At 31.1% G+C, this 22180-nt stretch overlaps 1 protein-coding gene across 3 annotated transcripts in view; it reads right to left on the bottom strand.

Moving 5' to 3' along the window:
• Positions 1-22180, bottom strand: part of CDH19 (cadherin 19) — a 135458-nt gene that overhangs the window by 55297 nt on the left and 57981 nt on the right. Inside the window, exons 2-4 of one of the 3 annotated variants that reach the window (XM_074199403.1) lie at positions 6158-6191; positions 5846-5976; positions 1405-1699 (exon numbers count right to left, since the gene is read on the bottom strand). In XM_074199403.1, coding sequence (XP_074055504.1) covers positions 1405-1699; positions 5846-5974 — 424 coding nt within the window. In that variant the 5' untranslated portion in view covers positions 5975-5976; positions 6158-6191. Of the gene's footprint in view, positions 1-1404; positions 1700-5845; positions 6192-22180 lie in introns of all 3 variants that reach the window. The other 2 variants (XM_074199402.1, XM_074199401.1) reach the window with 2 other exon arrangements.

Consider the following 22180-nt stretch of genomic DNA (forward strand, 5'->3'; position numbering starts at 1 on the left):
TGTCGCAAACTCTTACAATGAAATTCTAGTTTCCTAGAATTCATGAAGAAATTCCATCATTTTTTCATGTTCAAAATGTTTGAAACTGAATTCTTCAACTTTCTCATCTTCTTTACTTCTCAATTATTATTAATGCCAACCCAAGCCTCCCATAATCAAAAGTCATGACTTTAAAGTTATTTGAATTATTCTTATCTTTCATCCTGCATATTTTTGTAAAGCTACCATTTACGTAGTGCCACAAGGTCTACAATTTGCTTTACAATAATGATTTCATTTACTCTCATACCCTGGGAGGTAGAAATATTATTATCAGGATTTTATAAATGAGGAAACCAAAAGAAATAAAAGTTACTATTTTTACTCAGGCACCCATTTCATTTAAGACTGCATTTGAGGGGTAGCTATGTGGCACAATAGATAGAGCATCAGCCCTGGAGTCAGGAGTACCTGAGTTTAAATCCAGCCTCAGACACTTAATAATTACCGAACTGTGTGAACTTGGGAAAGCCACTTAACCCCATTTGCCTTGCAAAAATCTAAAAAAAAAAAAAAAAAAAAGAGAGAGAGAGAGAGAGAGAGAGAGAGAGAGAGAGAGAGAGAGAGAGAGAGAGAGAGAGAGAGAAAGGCTGCATTTGAATTCAGGTTCTTAGATTATGTCACTTTCATTGCTCAACAAATTTTGTTGGTTTCTCATTGCCAAGCATATAAAGCTCAAAACCCTTAACTTGTCATTCAAGCCTTTTAAACAATTTGGTTCAAATCTACTTTTTCAGGTTTATCGATCCTTGATTCTATAGATCCACTTATTATATGCTCAAGATTGAAATTCAACTTAACACTTTCCACTGAATGTATTATAAGCTTTCCTTACTCTTCCTCACCTTTGCTAATGCATTTTCTTTTCCTATATTGCTCTTGATCCCTATTCAATCTATTAAAATTATACTGAGATTCTAAAGACCAAGTCAAATGCTGCATCCTCTTTTAAATCTTCTTACTTCCCCAGGAGCATCATGTCCACTTAAAAAGACAAATGATATAACTAAATTGAACTGATCACATTTTACTTGTATTATGTACTCATCATATTGTTATTTATGACTTTGAACTTGTCTCATACTAGCTTAAAAACTCTGAGAACAGGGAGCATGTTATAGTTGTAGGTATATGTCTCTTAGCAACTAGAATAAGAAATTGTGCACTATAGTTATTTAAACATATGTTGAAATGAATGAAGTATAGAAATAATATTTCTGGACCCCTAACAATTAATAAATATTTTACTCTAAAGGAAATTTACTGAAATCTCTTTACAAATGAATTAGACTTCTCATTAAATATTTAGTCTTTTCGATACACCTGAAAAAAAATTAAAAAACACTTATTTTCTGATTACAGTACCTTCTGGAGACATCTCTGGTATGCTGGTTTCATAAGGTCCATCTAGGAACTGTGGTTTATTGTCATTGATATCCAGAACTTTGATGACAAATTCAGACTCAGGTTCCACAGGTTTCCCAGTATAAACATTTATTACTTGGGCTCTTAGTTTGTAGTAGGCTTTCTCCTCTCTATCAAGCTTTTTTATGGCAAATATATCACCTGTTCTGTTGTTAATGGTAAAAATACTCCCAGCTCCATCCCCAGACAACAAGTACACCAAAGATGCATCCCCTTCATCCAGATTAGATCTCAGCTGTGAGGGGTAAAAGATAATATTTTAGTTTGCATTTAAGTCTAAATGGGGAGGGCATTTAAGAATTTTATTGAATTTATGTTCTTATTTAAGAATTTGAATTTTTATCAAGGGTGTATTATATCATAATCTATAATATTATGAATTGCTGTTATAAGAAAGTTTAAAGAACAAGCTTTCATGATTCTCTCAAGATTTATTTAGTTTGGTCCTTGAATGATAATTGTCACAAGGACCATAATTTAAAACTATTTGCCCCCCAGTATTAAACTTGTATGAACATGTGAATCAGCAACACATATGTTACATGATATAGCATCAGAAACCCATATTCAGTTTGAATGCCATTATTTAACTACCTATATTGTCTTGTACAATTCAATCTTCCTCATATACAAAATGTGGATAATAATATGTGCAATACAGGCATAATTGGGCTTTGTTTAGATTAAATAAGATAAAGTAAATAAATACTTTCATTCTACCTAAAATTATAAACTATTAATAATATTAAATGACAAAGGATTTGTTTAAGTAAGAGTGAGCTGTTCAGATAAAAAAATGGCATGTAGAACCGAGATTAATCATTTGTGAAATTTAAATAGCAAAAAAAGCAAGGAAGCATTTCTTAATTACAAAATATAAAAACTATTCTACACCTCTTTGTATGAATGATTTTCCGGAAGTCAAACTGTTTCCAATTTGTCCTTACCTTGATTACTAGTTTTGTTATCTATTACCAGTTATAAAAATTCAAAGTTTGCTGTAACTTTCTTTTCAATAGGTTACAGGTAGAATACCCTATTCTAGCAAAATATTAAAATTTATTCTATGCCTGGGAAAAACACTAGATGGAAAGGGGGCTTACTAGAAAATTTGGGGAAAAGTGTCTGACACAATAGAAACATATAAGGTATAACCTATGGAGGGGGGGAGACTTAGTCTTAGGATTCCCGCCTGTCAATTACATGTTGCGTATATCTGACAAAATTAAAGCTTCTTTTAACCGTTGGTTTCTCATAAATAAAATAGAGATAATAATAGCATCTATCTCAGAGGGTTGTTGAGATGATCAATTAATTATGTTTTTAACATTTAAATTATATATTCATAAACATAAACATAAGCTATTATTAATATTATATATTGCATTAAATGAAAATGAAACATGGAGAAGTATCCATAAGGAAATGAGTATTTTTTCAATGATTTTTTCAGCCATAAGCCTATTTCCTCCCAATATTGATTTTTCACTATCCTGATACCCCCTGCCCATACAAATTTTCTTTTTCACTATATCCAAAATTTTTATCATCTTAAAAAATCTGTATCATTTATAATAATAAAGGAGTTTAAAATTGACATTACTCAACTTTTGTCATTTATATTTTTCACAATATGAAAGGATATAAAGGGTACATTCATTTAAAATTATATAAATTTGTAAATATGTACAATAAGAAAATGATTACTACAAATCAGCCTTATATGACTTATTTAATTTAATCAAATTGTATGAATGCTAGTGTGACCTTCTTTCTATCTGAAAGTCTGTGAAGAATGACAAGGTAAAAAGGATAATAAACGTAATAAAGAAGTCATCATTGTAGAATATTCTCAATTTACCATTTATTATTTTGGAATAGTTTTTAAAGTACTTATGTCACCTGGAGGAAAGTCTTGAAATAATCAGTTTCAGTAATCTACCTCATCTTGAATTAGTGCTACAGGGGAATTTTTTCAAGAATTGGAAGTATGACAAAGCAGGAAAGCATTCAACTTAATATTTATTACATAGGTGAATTCCTTGTATTTTTAAACCAAAGCCTATATCTGCATGGAATCAGTCAGAATGATGAGGGAAAATGAAATGGACATATTTTTATCAAGATGAGCAAGATACTTACCATGTGGTATTCCAGTATATTAAATCTAATTAGTCTTAGATTAAAAAAACTCTTGGTTTAATATTCTAATGGGAATTGTGATGACGGAAAATGTATAATTAGTAGAGAAATATCTGTTTTGAGCTTATATATGCTATGACCTTGCCATACTAACTGAATAATTTTCTATAGAATAATATTCTAGAGAAAATAAATAGCTTATCTGCAAAACTTTCTTTGTTCCCACGCCTCGGGTATGAAATAAAATGCATAAGTAAATTAAATTTCAATCACAGGCTTATGGAAGTAATAGATAAGCATATAGATATATACATACATATACATATATATATATATACACACACACACATACACAGCTATACATATGCATACATATGTACAACTACATATATTCATATAATGTACTAAAACTTTAAGAAGCAGTATTATAAGATGAAATTTTATATAAAACTACTACTTTTATCCCAAAATAAAATAAAATAAAAAGGCGATATGCCCATATTGAATGAAATAGTGACATTCCTGCTTTTATTAAATTATCACAGATGCTCTTCTTCTTCTTTAAATTTGTTAGTTGATATTGTATTGCATATTATTAAAGTATGAATCAGATATTGATTCCGTATCTTCTGTAAACTTGACCATTTTCTAAAGATTATTTGCAACATGCAGAATAAGTTGAACACATTGCAACCTGAAGTAAAACAAAAGGTAGTTTATGTGGTGGATATGCATTTAAAAGAGAATAAGTTAATGAGCAAGATGACATGACTTTGGGCTCAAATTGATATATTTCTCCACAATGACTTTTTTTTTAAATTAAGAGTTACCATTTGATGTTTAAATGGTAACACTTAATTTTAAAATATTTTAAAATTTTAAATTAAAGTTTCATTTAAATTAAATTAAATTGAAAATTGAAATTAAATTTTAATTTTAAAATTTTAAATTGAAATTAATTTAAAAATCTGTTTTATAAAATGATTTTTGCAAAATGAGAACATGGTTAAAAAGAAATATAGTTAGCCATCAAGAATTAACTCTAGGGAGCAGCTAGGTGGCATGGTGGATAGAGCACTAGCCCTGGAGTCAGGAAGACCTGAGTTCAAATTTGACCTCAGACACTTAATGATTACCTAGCTGTGTGACCTTGGGAAAGTCACTTAACACCATTGCTCTGCCAAAAAAAACCTCTAAGCCTCAATTACTTTTCCCATTCCTGGAGAGTTGTTGATTTATAATTGTACTATTTTTCATGACTGCTTATAAAGTGATCCAATAAACTTTATTTTAAAGTGGCAAATTGGAACAAATATGAAGAGATAATATGTGTTTCAAATTTTATTTCTTAGGAATTTCTAAGGCCCTAGCATAAACACCTGTTCTTGTACATGCTTAGATTTATGCATGTGAAACTGCACTTACATGTACATTCTTATTGAAATGAGAAACTATTTGAGTACAGGAACTCTTCTGAAAGACCTGTGAAAAGGAAGTTAATGAATTTTTGAACACTTCACCCTTTGGGCCCAATTAAATTTTAGTGCTAGTTAATTAGTGGTTAAACTTATCTCAGTTCATTCATCTAGAAAATGCCTTACAGAAAAGGGCAAGAGATCTATAGATTGTAATTACCTCTTTTCAAAACAGCTAAATAATAACATAATAATAATAATAATACAGGAAGAGATAATTTTGCTGCATTAATGAACTTTTTCAAAATACATTCTAAAAATGGCTATAAAAATAAATATCTTCATATTATAACTATGTTAATCTAATGAACCTTGAAGGTTTCTGTAGATTCTTAGCTGTAAAAGGATTTCAATATTAATCTGCTACATTAAAAATTAATGATTGGTAAATCAAGTGCCACTTAGTGTAATAGAAAAGTATGCTAAATACTGCTTGTAAACTGTATTGTGCTCAATGTGATTACTTTGATCCACTGCCAAAATTAGCACTTTCAAATTGCCAGATGTTGACAAATGAGGACAGCATTGTTATTTAGAAAATGGAAAAGAGATTTCAAAGCCACTTTTTAAAATAAAATTAGATGTATAAATGTGCTACTTAAGCTATTGAAATTTTGAACTCTGATAACTCCTGTTTCTTTCTAGTAATTCACTGAATATCATTTCAGTTATATCAAGCCATTAGAATAACTTGTCTGACTTATGCATCTATTTTTGTTAAAAAGTTTTCCTATTCTAACATTTTTGAAGCACAAATAACATACCCGGCCAACATGCTGCTCTGCTTTTGTCACTTCCTCTTCCACATGAAAATGACTCCAAACCCAGCTCCGCTTTGTTCTCAAATTAGATGGTAGTGGTTGGTTCATCTCATGCCTTTTAGAGTTGGTCATAACTGTGTGACAGGAACATAGTTGAGCCAGTCCCAAGAGAAATTGTAGCAACACATAGCAATTCATGCTGAAGTGTTTTTTCAGTAGAGTTGCTCTTCTCAGAAATAAGTAGGCTTAAGTAAATAAGTACTTTTTCTCCTTAAGCAATTACCTATTCTTTGTACTTTTAAAATATGTTTTTACCTTTAAGTATATTTCATTTTCCTAAGAGAAACTCCTAAAAAGAAAATAGAAAATAATTATTTTGGGCTAACATTTATAAAAAAGTAACATGTTTCTTCACACACAAAAAATACACAATTTTTCCAATGAAATATGATTCTATCATTCAGTTTCCTTTTATACCTCATGAAATATCATGTGAAAAGGAAAAATTTGTTCAATTAATTCATGTTCTAAATTAAACTGGGTAAATTTGATTGAAGTATTTCTTCTTTTCTTCTCAGAGTACTCATTGTGAGTAGCAGTCATAGAAATAACTCATGGTCAAAAAGTAACACTAGAAGAGTACCTTTAATTGGCAGATGACACTGAAGCTTGTTTTATGTGTGTGTGTGTGTGTGTGTGTGTGTGTGTGTGTGTGTGTGTGTCACACACACATAAGGCAAAAGTCATAGAAAAATCAAGATCGATGATCTTCCTCATATGATTCTACAATTTGGGGCAAATTATGTTTTAATTAAATAGATAAAAGGAAAATTTCTCCTAAAATATTGGGGCTACAATATTCAATTTAACAGATGATATAAAATATTCCTCCTGTGTGTGGAAATTGTATTTAAGATATTTCTCTTTCATTTTATGAGAGGTTTTGGCATTGATTGAATTTTAAAGACAATTAATTTTCACTCTATTTATAATTAATTGCAATGTGTGAACAATAATAACAAAATCATCCTATGGTTTAAAACTTGGAGGTGGTGGTGGTGTTGTGAAATCCTACAGCAAAATATGGAAAAAATATAAATTACACATATATACATATACACATATATGTTTACATGAATGTGGATATAAAAAACTGTGTAACTATAAAATCTACACAATTGTAGTGAAGATAGAGTATAAATTAATAAATGAGTTAAATTGATCTGTCTTTGACACAACACTCTGAGTATAATTTTTATAACTTTTTTCCATTTGAACATACCTAAAATGGATCTATAATTCACACTTTTCTCCTACCTTGCAAAATATAACCAAGTTGTAACATCTTTTCTGTTCCCATATATATGTCCTAAGATAGGGCTTTAAGTAATGCAGTGCTATAGGTAGACATGTATCTTCACTTTTCATTTAATACCAATATATTGAGTCCAAACAAATGGGCTAAAACCAGGCTGCGTAATGAGATGAATTGATCAAGATTAGAATAGATTAGGTCAAGTCTTTTGCACCAATCATCAGTGACCATATCAGGCAATAAATTAGTAATAAGCATTCATTAATTGCTTAATATGTGCTAAACATTGTTCGAAACACTTGAAGATACACTGAAAGGAAAAAAAGACCAGTGTTCTTTTAAAACTTGGAAAACTAGTCTTAAAAAAAGTATGAACTATGTGAAATCTGCTATCTTTTAATAGAAAATGTTTTATCTGTCATTATAAGGCATTTTTGAGCGAAAATATATCCCATGGAGGCCAAAGAAATGCCTGACATTAGTACAGAAAATAAATGGAGTTAATCAATTTTTCAATTGAATTTGTAAGACATTACTTAGAAAACTCAAAGACATCAGCTTCTAGGATAAGAACTTACTATCTGAAAAAATTGTTGGAAAAACTGGAAAATAATAAGATAAAAACTAGGCATAGATCAATATCTCACATCCTATACTAAAATAAGCTCAAAATGGATACAGGATTCAGACATAAATAGTGATACCATAGATAAATTAATAGACCAAGAAATACTCTATCTTTCCGATCTATTGAAAGGGGTAAATTTATGACTAAATAAGAATTAGAGCACATTATAAACTGAAAGTGAATGATTTTGACTATATTTACTTAAAAAGATCTTGCATTAATAAAATCAATGCTGCTAAAATTAGAAGGAAAGCAGAAAGCTGGGAAACGGTATTCATGACTGGGAGTTCTGATAAAGGTCTCATTCCTAAATTATAAAGAAATTTGCATCAAATTTATGAGATCACAATTTATTCCCCATTTGATAGTCAAAGGATATGAATAGACAGTTTTTAAATGAAGAAATTAAACACATATATATGTGATTGTTTGTGTATGCATGTGTGTCTATGTGTATATAAAATCAAATAATACATTCTCCAAATCATTAGTGATTAGAGAAATGCAAATTAAAACAACAATAAGGTATTATCTCACACCTATTAGATTAGCCAAGATGAGAAAAACCAAAAATGATCAATGTTGGAGAGGTTGTGGGAGCACTGGGACACTGATACATTGCTGGTAGAGTTGTGAACAGATTCAACTTTTCTGGAGAAAAATGTGGAACTATACCCAAAGAGGAAAGAAATTGCTCATACCCTTTGACCCAGCAATTTCAATTCTAGGTCTATAACCAGAAGAAATTATAAAAAAAATTTAAAAGTCCCACATGTTCCAAAATATTCATAGCAGCTCTTTTTTGTAGTGGCAAAGAATTGAAAATTGAGGGGATGTGCTTCAATTGGGGAATGGCTAAACAAGTTATGGTACATGGATACTATGGAATTCTATTGTTCTATAAGAAACTGTAAATGGACAGACTCTAGGGAAGCATGGAATGAAAGAAAATAAAAAAACTAAACACACACATGCACATGCACAAAGCACTTCTGAATCTGATGAACACTTTATAAAAATATCTCTTATATCTTTCCCTTAATGTTAATTGCTCATACTGAAAATTACTAATTTGCAAACATGTTTATCAAAAATAAGTATGTACAATGCAAATCTGAATGTTAGTCTCTGAGGGGAGGGGGATGGGAAGGGAGGGTGGAAGGAAATTGTGTAATGTAAAAATATACATGTGCATATGGATGAAAATAAATTAATTAATAAAATTAAGACATTACTTAGAAAATATTATTCTAAATTTTTGTTGGTTGATATGGTGTAATCATTAAACTACAAAAAAGAAATTACTAAGTACCAAGGAGAAGAAGCATTCATATAGCTCCTATTATTTGAAAGAAACTATGCAAAACATTTAAAAAAACTAAAAGAAAACATCAATTTTAGTAGTATCTACTCTGTGTCAGACACAGTACAAAGCGTTCTTTACAAATATTGCAATGAGTTTAATAAAAACCTTTATGGAATGTGCTAAAATGTGCCTTTTAAACAGAAAGTAAATGACTTGCCCTTGGTCAAAGAGTTAAGAGGAATTTGATACCAGGTTTGAACTTAGCTATTCCCAACCTAAGATTCAGCCCTCTTTCCACTCTGCCTCCAGCTACATATAACTAGTCAATATATATGATTAACCCATTTAAATGATGTTCAGTGATTTTTTTGTTGTTGCTGTTGATAAGGACACTATTTAGAGCTTGACAACTCTGAAAGACAGTTCTTAAATAAGTCATTTCAGGGAATATAAGTAGGAAATTTTAAATTCTGGAAAAGTCAGGTTGTCAGAAAATGAGACAAATGTCTTCAATTTTTATATCCCCCAAAATGGCATCCTCTGAATTAGAGAATAATGAGAATAAGCCAATATCTGGGAGTACTCTAGTATTTATTTAAATGATGATTTTCTAAATATTTTGGGGGAAAATGGAAATTTCAAACAAAATGGCAAAGTGAGATGTTTCCCATAATTTCAGACCCCACCAGGAACTAAACATGATTAAAAAAAATCACAATATTTGATAAACAATTGAAAAGAAAAATGATAAAAACAAATAATTTCACCCAAAGGTATTCTGTCTCCATGAAAAACCAAACCGATCAATAAAACAAACAAACAAACAATGAAATGTCATTATGGGGCTTAGATTGGGGATTATTATACTCAGCATTATCTCTGTTAGCATAGAAGAAAATAATATAGCAATATATTAATAATGTTTTTATAAACTGACATGTTTATTGCATTCAAAAAGAGAGTGAAGCCCATTGCAAATTTCTTGGTGATTTTCATACAGTTAAAAAAAATCAGTATTAGGTGTTCCCTGAGCTTGAATAAACAACTCTAGTACCTATGTTCTAGTCATGAAGTCCCACTAGGAATCCAACTTTTCTCATTGTTTTTATTACCATTCATTGTCAGGCTACAGTTCACTCTGTAGCAATTGGTATAAGTACTGAAATTTATTAAAGTAAGTTCTCTGTGCTTCCTTCAGTGGAATGAGCAAAGATTTTTGTTTTTGGTTTTATTATTTCAGAGTTAACTGTGGTTGTGATAACCTCGGTAATTCTTTGGCCATTTATGACCAGGGTTAACACTGACATGACAAAAAAAAAAACATATACTTCTTCTATATGGCCACAGGAAAAAAAAAAACTTGCATTGGTTTATTATTATTGCTAACAGGGAGAAAATAAAAACTTTCTAATAGAACTAGACAAAAGTGTATTGAGCTATTTTGAAATGTGGTGGGGCCTGCATCAGCTTACATTTTCAAGAATGGAATGGATGTTGAATATCAGGCATTTTATAAAAGCTACTAGATGCTTAACAAGAACTATTAGAGTCTTTCATTTTCTGTGATATGATATTGGAAGAATGAACTTTAAACAGCTGCTGCTGAAATCAAAAGTTGGGGGTGGAAGGATTATTGTAAAGTATGAATCCATAGATTGCCTTTGAAGCTCATTTCAAAGGAAATATGAAAATATCTAAAAAAAACAGAACTTATGGCAGTCAGATCTCGGATGATTTCTCCAGTGATTTCACATTTTTCTGTTAATGAAGTAATTGAATCTTACTAATAATAATTAGGGTAATATCATAACTAATTTTTGTTAATAATATTAGGTCTCTCTGTTAATCTTAAGACATTTAGCCCTGATTGGTTTGGCCAGGTCCAAAAAAACAAAAGGCTAATTACAGAGGGAAGAAGAAGCTAAATTGTGACTTACTCAATAACATACAACTAATATGTGACTGAGCAAATTGGAATTCAGTTGTTCCTGACTCCAAGTCCCATCTTCTATGAACTGTGTTGAAGCTAACTAGCTGTCATAGGCAAAAAAAAAAAAAAAAAAAAAAAAAAAAATATATATATATATATATATATATATATATATATATATATATATATGTTGCAAAATATTTGTAGTCATATTTCAGGGAAATCTAATCTGTTGGATTGTCTTTTCTGAGAACAAGAATAAAGTTCCATAGAGTCAGAGTTTCCATATTCATCATAATTTACTGCACTGCATTATTTATAAGGAATAATGTAAGAATATTTCTGAAATTTTGATTTCCAATTCTATATCTCTCATCTCCCAGTTGGGGTGAGGGTTAAGAGAAGTCCATATGTCAACATAGATAGAACAAGAATGTTATACAGCTGTGGGAAGCTAGAAGCAAAATCTTCTACTTAAGAATACTCATTTATTTAAGACTATGAGGTAGTCTAATTGAAATATGCTGCTGGCTGTCTATTAATTACACAAAGTTCTGCTATTAGCATAAATATTCCATTATTTTTTCAAATATCCTAAATTATTCATGTTAGTCATTGATAAACATTTATTAATCACATATTATATCCCAAACTTTATGTCATGAAAGGGAGAACAAAATAAGGCAAGATACTTTTTGATCATGAGATCACAGTCTAATGGAAGATACAACATGAAAACATCATACACAGTCTGATGGAAGGGACAACATGCAAACAACTAAGAAAACTGAATTGGCGATAATCAATGAACAAAAAGTAATTTATATCTAAAGGAATCTGGAGAAATTCAAAATTATACACACATATCCAAATATGAATAATAAATATGTGAATGATGTTTTTGAAAAAGTTAACTAAATCATTTTATTTGATCAATGGTGGGAAATACAACAAATCATACCTATCTTAAATAAAGTGACATGACATAAAATGACACAAATGCAACAAATATGACATTATTTGTCTTATGGTTTGATGGAGCTTAAAATTAGCATACTGCACAAGACTATATGTTTTATTATATTATCTTATAATTTCCCATCATTTATTAAATTAAAGAACAAGACATCAGACATTCAGGCATTTACAGTTATATATTCTGGTAGACCATTTTTATGTCCACCTCTGTAGGCCCATTCAAAGCAAGATATAATTTTGAGGAAGAAATTCTTGAAAACAAGAACTATCACTAAACATGTGAGTAGATAAAAAAAATTCTGACTTATTAAAAATGTAATAAATTTGATTTAAAATATGCTGGTCTGTTTAATAAAGATACAAAAGCATGTATAAGATAGATCCAATAGCTCCAATACAACTAAAAAGATCTTAGAAAAACAATCAGTTTAAAACAAGCTATTAATAAAATAAATCTTTCATATTTATCTTGTCATAATTTCTTTTACTTTATGCTATTTATGCTTCTTTCTCTTGACAAAATTTGCCCCAAACCAATCAAAATGAAAATGTATCTTTTAAAAAAGTGTTTGTCTTCAAAAAAAAGCACATCAAATTTCATTATCTGAAGCAATTCAGGATAGAGTCAATATTGACTATTGACTACAAGATCTTAGTAAAAGATGAGAACTGCTCTTTTTGACTCTGTATTATACAGATATTCTGTATAAAGTCTCAAAAATAATTTGGTTATATCATCTTAACTGTCACTAATTTCTGATATGCAGATCGTTGATAAACAACTGATATATCTTTGAATATAACTATATGTTACAGACTGAAGCTGACTATTTTTCACTTTCTTACATTCCCTTTTTTAATTTTAGTCTTCAAAATGAACTTACAGCAGTATCAATCTCAATAATTGACAGATCTTCTAGAATATTCCATAGGGTAGGGAGGTTATATCACTAACTAGTCAATTGATACATCATGGCTCTGAAGGCATGATCCTTTGGTTTCTGAAATGTATTTTAAAGTATAAATAAAGCTTTTCTATTTAAAAAAGAAGATAATTGTATATAACATTTTATGGACATCTATAGCTGTATTTGGAACATACATTATAATTTATGTCAACAATTTTTAACTAAAAAAAATGCCAGGAATAATCAACTGACACTTTATTTTCATCAAGAATGTAAAATATTGCTTAGAAAAAAATTGCATTGTGTCCTTAACTAGTAGGGAAACGTGTAAGACAAAGAAATAAAATTAAAGTATGAATTATATTCTGTGAGTAAAGGAATAGAATTCCATAGGATTCATTCCAATTCAGTCTCAAATACTATTGAATTGATTTGTTATTAATGATGCTTACAGACTGATTTTATTATAATATTTTACAGTATCTATTATTGATTTATGGATTATTACATCAGGTCATTTGATGAATATATTGGATATATTCTAAGAACACAGAAAACATTTGGATGGAAAGAGAAATAGATGACAAAAAACATGTGAGCTACACTTTTAAGGTATTTTTCTAGTTTTAAATCTTTTGAACTCTGTAAATGTATAAATGCAAGTATTATTATTATTATTATTATTATTATTATTATTATTATTCATATTTTACTCAAGGAAATTGAAATTCAGAATAAAGAAAAAGATAATTATGATCACACTGTATCGAAATCAGGACAAAATGATGAATATCTTGAAACTAAATATAGCATTATGGACTATACAATGAAACCTGACTTTGAACTAGATTACCTCTATAGTCTCTCTTATCTCTATATCTTTAATCCTTGGTTACTTTTCAAAACAAAGCATAACAATAGCATTCCTCACCCCCCTCAAAGCTTTAACAGGGTGGCTGGGTGGTATGGTGCATAAAGCATCAGTCCTGGAGTTAGGGGGATCTGAGCAAGTCCATTCACCAAATAATCCCTTCACCCTTTCCTCCCCACTCCCAAACATTTAAGATCAAAATTTGCACCCAGGGAAAATACATGGAATTTTTTTTTAATTTACTAAGTAGTGGGGGGGGGGGCAGGAAAGGAGAGATTGATTGTTAGGGAAGAAAAAAAGGACAAATGAAAGAATGTATTAGTAAAGTAAGGCAGGGTCAGAAGCTGTGGTATATTATCAATGTGCTATTTCTTCACAAAAGAATAAACTAGTAATGATATATATCAGTGGTCTTTAAATTTATCAAAGCACTGATGGAGCTTAAAATTAACATACCATACAAAACTATATGTTTTATTATGGAAATTATGGAAAGATGAGGAAGTATACTGGTGGGGGGAAAATAAAACAATAGCCCTGAATTTGTAGTCAAGTCTTGGGGTCAACTCCCACTTCTTACTCATGGAACTTTGCAAAAGTCACTTCATCCCTTTAAGTCTCAAATCCTTAATTTCTAGCATAAGGGGATTACACTAGACATTCTCTAAAACTGCTAGCTAAAAATGTGGGACACATAAAATTCATATAAAATTTATAATCCTTGGTAGCATCCACTGGTAAGAGGAAATAACATCAGAAGTACATAGACGCTATTACCAAATGGATTAACCTAGACATTTTATCATGTATATTATATCATCTTGCGCTAATGTTGATATTAATACACTTATAACTGTGTTAACCATAAATATTACTTGGAACTCATGTAATATTAGTAATATTTAAAATCATATCATCAAAACTTGCATATGGAAATGCATATGGAAATCTTTTAATTTATACTCCAAAGAGTTTAAAATGGTTCTCAAATGCTTCATCAGCATTGTTACCATATTTTTTGCCTTAAAATTTTTTTCCAGGACTTCAGGCTAAGATGGTAGAGAGAAAGAAGACAGGCACTGTAGTAAAGTCTCCTGTTCTTCCTTCATATATAATATAAAGCAAACCTCTTAACAGAAATACAAGCCCCAAAACCCAGAAAGAGAAGCTAGGAGAAGAACATCTACCTCAAGGTTTGTCTTCTGTAATCATGGGTGAGCCAGGACAGAAAGCAGAATCTGCCAGGAATACAAGACAGGTTGAAAGTGGGAGAGCAGGACTAGCCTGATCAGTCACAAAGGGGTGAGCTGACTGAGGAGCAGAGGCATTGGCTGTGGCACTGACAGTCTGGGGCTTACAGGAAGGACTGCAGGGTGAGTTCATTGAAGGAAATTTGCAAACAGCTATCCCTGGACTCATCTGGTCTGGAGGAGCTAAGAGTCCAAACCTTCATTTCAGCTGAAACCTCTTCCCAGAACAAATGCAATTATAGTCCACCAGCACCCCAGGCTCAGGTGTGAGCAGCAGAACTCCATCAGCTGTGAATAGGAATGACAAATACCTTGCCCCAAGGCATAGCCCAACATTAGCAAAGATAAAAGTATTCAACACTTCCAAACACCCCCTCCAGGAAAAGGAACAGGGCCTCAAATCATGGTCACAGACACTCCAGAGAAAGCATCCAGCACCCTCAACTGCATAGCCCACTTGAAGTTACTAAACCCAGTGAGCAAAGTCTCTAGGGATCTCAACAGCAAATCTCTCTGAACCAGCCCCTCCTCCAATACAAGATCTTAGAAAAATGAATAAAGACCAGTAAATTGGAGGATCAATGGAAAAATTCCTAGAAGGAAAAGACCCTAACTCAGATAGCTTCTGAGGAGAATATGATTTTCTCTACAGCACAGAAAGACTTGCTTGAAGATATCAGGAAGGAGTTTAAAAATCAATTGGAAAATATGGGAGAGGAAATTAACACCTTGCAACAGGAAAACAAACCCTGGGAAAATAAAATTGGACAAATGCAAAAAATAATTCTCTCAAAACCTCAATTGGTCATATGGAAAATTCTTTCAAAAATATAATTGGCAAATTGGAAAAGAAGTTGCTAAAGGTAAATGAAGATAATTATTCTCTAAAAAATGGAGTCTGTTGAAACTAATGACTTAATGACACAAGAGTCTATTAAACAGAACTAAAAAATTGAAAAAATAGAAGAAAAAGTAAAATACTTAATTAGTAAAACCACTGACTTTGAGAATAGACCAAGGAGAAATAACCTAAGAATTATTGGTTTTCCTAAAAACATTGAAGAGAAGAAAGCCTGACTTAATAATACAGGATTTAGTGATGGAAAACTGCCATGATATCATACAATCAGATCTCAAAATAGTTTTTGAAAGAATATATCTATCCCCTCCAGAAAGGGATCCCAAAATAAAAATGCCAAGGAATATTGAGGTCAAATTCCAGAATTATGAGATAAAAGAGAAAATCCTGCAAGCAGCAAGAAACAAATTAGATATCTAAGAGTCACAGTAAGGATTATACAGGACCTGGCTGCATCAACATTAAGGAACTGAAGGGCCTGGAATACAGCCAAAAATTCATTATTTGGCAAAAGTGAGCATTCACTTCCAGGGCAAAAGATGGGCATTTAATTAAACAGGGGACTTTCAAATTTTCTTGGTGAAAAGAGCAGAGCTTAATGGAAAACTTGAACTTCAAGCAGGAGACACAAGAGACACATGGAAAGGTAAAAAAAAATTTGTGGGAAGGGTGCGGGGAAAGGAAAAAAGAAACTTGCTATCCAATAAAATGAATCTGGCTATATCCCATCTGTGAGAAAGACTTTAATAATTCTAGAGAATTGTAACTCTGTTAGAGAGAATATGTTTAGCAAAAAAGTTACTATAGACAATAAAGTAATTTCAATACTAACTATGTATGTACTCAATGGTATAGCATCCAAATCCATAGAGGAGAAGTTGAAGGAGCACAGGAAGACATAGTGAGCAAAATTCAACTAGTGGGAGATCTCAACCTATGACTCTCAGATTTAGATAAATCTAACCATAACATAAAGCAGAAGGAAGTTAAGGAGGCAAAGAGATTGTTAGAAATCTAGTCATGATAAGCCTATGGAGGAAATGGAATGGGGATAGAAAGAAATATACTTTTTTTTTTTCTGTAGGACATGGCACTTACACAAAAATTGACCATGCCCTAGGGCATAAACAACCTAAAATCTTTCTCAGATCAAAATGCAATAAAATCACATGTGATAATGAGCCAGGGAGACATAGACCCAAAAGTTATTGAAAACTAAACAGCTTCATTTTAAAGAATGAGTGGATTAAAAAAGAAATTATAGGAAGAATTAATTATTTCATATGCAGCTTAAAATATTAGAGAAAGAACAAATTAAACCCCCCAATTAAATACCAAATTAGAATTCCTAAAAAATAAAGGATAAATTAATAAAATTGAAAGCAAGAAAACTATTGAACTAATAAATATAACCTAGAGTTGGTTTTAAGAAAAAAACAATAAAATTGATAAACATTTGGTCAATTTGATTAAAAAAAAAAGAAAGAAAAAACCCAAATAACTAGTATCATAAATCAAAAGGAAACTCACAACCAAGGTGGAAATGAAAGTAATATTTTTGGAATTATTTTCCCAAAACTATGCTAATAAATTTGATAATCTTAGTGAAATAGATGACTATTTTAAAAAAATATAAGTTGCCCAGGTTAAATGAAGAGGAAATTAAATACCTAAATAATCCTATCTCAGAAAAATAAATTCATCAATCCCTTATTGACCTCCGTAAGAAAAAAAAATCTCCAGGGCCAGATGGATTCATAAGTGAATTCTATCATACATTCAAGGAACAACTAGTTCAAATTCTATAAATCTTTCTAAAAATAGGTGAAGATGGAATTCTGAATAACTCTTTCTATGATTATGATACCTAAACCAGGAAGAATTAAAATGGAGAAAGAAAATTATAGACCTGTGTCCCTGATGAATATAGATGGAAAAAAATATTAAATAAAATCCTAGCAAAATGATTGCAAGTTATCACCAGGATAACGTATTTTGACCAAGTAGGATTTATCGCAGGAATGCAGGGTTAGTTCAATATTAGGAAAACTGTCACTATAATTAATTATATCAGTAACAAGCCTATCAGAAATCATCTGATTATATCAATTGATACTGAAAAAGCTTTTGACAACTTTACTACTAAAATCACTAGAGAGCATAGGAATAAATGGATTGTTCCTTAGAACAATAAGCAGTATCTATCTGAAACCATCAACAAGCATTATATGTAATGGGGATAGGCTAGAGGCATTCCTAATATGATTAGGGGTAAAACAAGGATGTCCATTATCACCACCAATAATCAATATCGTATTAGAAATTAGAAATCGTATTAGAAAGAATGAGAATTGGGAAGGAAGAGACAAAACTCTCATTCTTTGCAGATGACATGACATCATCTAAAAAAGTACTAGAAATAATGAGTAACTTTAGCAAAGTTGCAGGATAGAAAATAAACTCCCCCAAATCCCTAACATTCCTATATTTGACTAGCAAGAAGAAACAGAAAGAACTAGAAAGTGAAATCCCATTCAAAGTAACTTCAGAAAATATAAAATATCTGGGAGTCTACCTGCAAAGGCACACTCAGAAACTTTTTGAAAACAATTACAGAAAAAAAAATCAGTTTTAAATAACTGGGCAAATATTAATTGTTCATAGACAGGCCAAGCTAATATAATAAAATATAATATAAATATAATGAAATATAATAAAAATAAAATATAATAAAAATTGCAATTCTACCAGATTTAACCACTTGTTTAGTGCACTACCAATCAAAATTCCAATAAATTTCTTTAATGAGTTAGAAAAAAATGTGAGTGAATTCATATGGAGAAAAAACAAGTTGAGAATCTCCAGGGATTTAATGACAAAAAAGTACAAAAGAAGGTGGTTTAGCCCTACAGATCAAAAATTACATTACAAGGTATCAGTCATCAAAACTGTCTGTTATTGGCTAAGAAATAGCATGGTGGATAAGTGTAATAGACTAGGTTGTTTAATAAGTCCAAAGACTACAGCAATTGGGATAAAAACTCTCTCTTCAATAAAATCTGTTAGCAAAATTGGAAGTTAGTGTGGAGGAAACTTGAATTAGACCAACATCTATATACCAAGATAAGATCAAAATGTATCCAGGATTGAGACACAAAAAAACAATATTATAAGCAAACTTGGAGATCAATGAATAGTTTACCTGACATATCTATGGAAAGGGACCAAGTTCATGACTAACGAAGAGATGGAGAACATCATTAAAGTAAACTAAACAACTTTTACTATATTAAATTAAAAAACTTTTGCACAGACAAAACCACTGTAACCAAGATCAAGAGAAATGTAGAAATTGGGAAACAATTTTTACAATTAGTATTTATGACAAAGAACTCATTTCTAAAATATACAGAGAACTAAGTCAATTTTTTAAAAGACAAGAAACTCTGTGCTACCACCTCACACCTCTCAGACTGGCAAATATGACCAGAAAGGACAAGGTTCAATGTTTGAAAGGATGTGGGAAATCTAGACCAATAATACATTGTGGGGGAAGCTGAAAACTCATCCAAACTTTCAGAAGAGCAATTTGGAACTATACCAAAGGGCAATATAAATGTGAATACGTTTTGATCCAGCAATGCTACTACTGGGTCTATGCCCTGATGAGATTGTGAAAAAGGGTAAAAATATCACGTGTACAAAAATATTCATAGCAGCTATATTTGTGGTGGTAAAGAATTGGAAATTAAATGAATGACCTTCAGTTGGCGAATGGCTTAATAAACTGATGTGTGAGTGTGTGTGTGTGTGTGTGTGTGTGTGTGTGTGTGTATTTATGAACAATATTTTTTATTAGATACTGGGAGGGTTGGGAATTCAGCCTGCAGAGATTTGCGTGAACTGATGGTGAATGAGATGAATAGAACTAAAAGAATATTGTAAACCCTAATAGCAGCATGGGAATGATGGGCAAATGTAATGGACTTGCTCATTCCATCATTGCAACAATCGGGCACAATTTTAGGATATCTGCAATGGAGAATACCATCTGTATTCAAAGAATGAATTGTGAAGTTTGACCAAAGAATAAAGACTTCTTTAATTTTTTTTATAAAAAAGCCCATTATTAGGGGTGGCTAGGTGGCACAGTACATAGAGCCCTGGTTCTGGAGTCAGAAGTACCTGAGTTCAAATCCAGCCTCAGACACTTAATAATTTCCTAGCTGTGGGGCCTTGGACAAGCCACTTAACCCCATTGCCTTACAAAAACTAAAAAAAATAAAAAATAAAAATTTAAAAAACCTAAAAAAAAAAAAAACCCAGTATCTTATTGTGTAATTTTGCTATATCTTATACTTTATGTTTCTTCATTAAGGATATGATTTTTCTGTCATCATATTCAACCTAGATCAGTGTATACCATGGAAGCAATGTAAAACCTAACAGACTGCCTGCTGTGGGGGTTGGGGGGAGGGAAGCAATATTAGGAGCAAAATTGGAAAATTCAAAATAAATACAATCTTTAAAAACTGTTTTCCCAGATATACTCAAAATTCTTAAAGTGAGTATTTGTGAAAATCATTAAGCATAACAGAGATATAAAGAAAAAAATTAATTTTTAAAACAGAACAAGTTAAAATTTACAAGTTATAGGTCTCTTAATGACTATTGCCTCAAATATCACAATAGGCATAAAATTTGGAAATAGTTGTATAAAATTGTGATAGAAACACTCTTTTGGAGTTCATGGCTTAGTTTATATTCAGTAATATTTACTGAATCAATTTTTGAAAAACTTTTCAATTTTGTCTTAAACATTTTTTTAGGTTTTTGCAAGGCAAATGGGGCTAAGTGGTTTGCCCAAGGCCACACAACTAGGCAATTATTAATTGTCTGAGGTGGATCTGAACTCAAGTATTTCTGATTCCAGGGCCAGTACCCTGTCCACTGCACCACCTAGTCTCCCCAGTCTTGAATATTTTAAAAATGTTTCCAAAGTATGTCCATTAAAACCCAAGAGTAATTTATTAAGTACCCACTATTTGCACATTAATAGGATAATCACCAGAGATACAGAAATAAAATGGAAAAATTTTCCTATTCTTGAAGAATTTGCATCCTACTGAGCATAATGGGGAGTAAAATATAAATAGGAAATATATGCATGCTAAATTACAAAGACAAATCAGTTAAGGCTTTACGAGGACGGTTTAAATTTGGCTTTGAATAAAGTTAGAAGCCCCAAGAGGTAGAGCTTTGAAAGGAGTGTATCCCAGAATTTGAAAATATCCTTTGGAAAGGCAGTGAATGAAGAGATTAAATCCTCAGCATGGGAAATAAATGTTCAGTTTGAGAAACCAGAAACTATGTGAAACAATGTGGAATAAAATTATAAAAATCAGGTACAGACAAATATGGAAGGACTTTGTCAAATTAAGTTCAAACTGAACTGAAATGACTGAACAAGTTTGATATGAGCAACACATGGTGATGATTTTAATCCCAAGATTCTTTTGTACACTCCTCTTAGTCATTCAACTCATTTTTAATGCAGCACCTATGATGCTCAAAGCAATGTCCTAGGTAACATTTTTTTGTGAGAGAGATAGAAATAAAAAAATAATAATTATTAAAATATAAGCATTAAAGAGAATTATAAGCTAAATATGGAAATCTAAGAGCAAAATATAATACATTAGTGAAATTCAAGTAATGTATTATGAAAAATATAGACTTTAAATTGACCTTCGCATGATAACCATTATTTTTAAAGAGGGACACATTGCAGTAAAGCATTCTAGAAGTAGGCAGGAAAACCCAGAATCTGGAGTCAGGAAGAATTCAATTCAAGACCTATTTTTGCATATTAACTAGCTGGGTGCTCATGAACAAATCATATTATTTGGTTGCCTCCGTTTCTTAATTTTGTAAAATGAGACTAATATTAGCATCTTCCACCTCTTAGGGTTATCAGAAATTCAAACTGAGTTCATATTTGTAAAGCATTTTGTGAGCTTTACTGGTCCCTACAAGATATCCTAGTAGCTTTAGGGTAATTATAAGCTGTTAAAGTTCAGTTATTTTTAAATCACTCAAGAAAGATTACAACAGATTCAACCCAAGGACATTGTAATATTAGATCTTTTATGACCAGGTTTTTTTTTTTCCAAGCTAAAACACAATTCCATTGCTTTATTGTCTCATTCAACAAGTAGCAATATCATGATTGCATGACATTTCAAAAAGAATATTATTGCTATTTTATTCTGGGCAAAGAACTGTGAGCAATA

Source organism: Macrotis lagotis, chromosome X (genome assembly GCF_037893015.1).
Source record: "Macrotis lagotis isolate mMagLag1 chromosome X, bilby.v1.9.chrom.fasta, whole genome shotgun sequence".
Classification (NCBI taxonomy): Eukaryota; Metazoa; Chordata; class Mammalia; order Peramelemorphia; family Peramelidae; genus Macrotis; species Macrotis lagotis.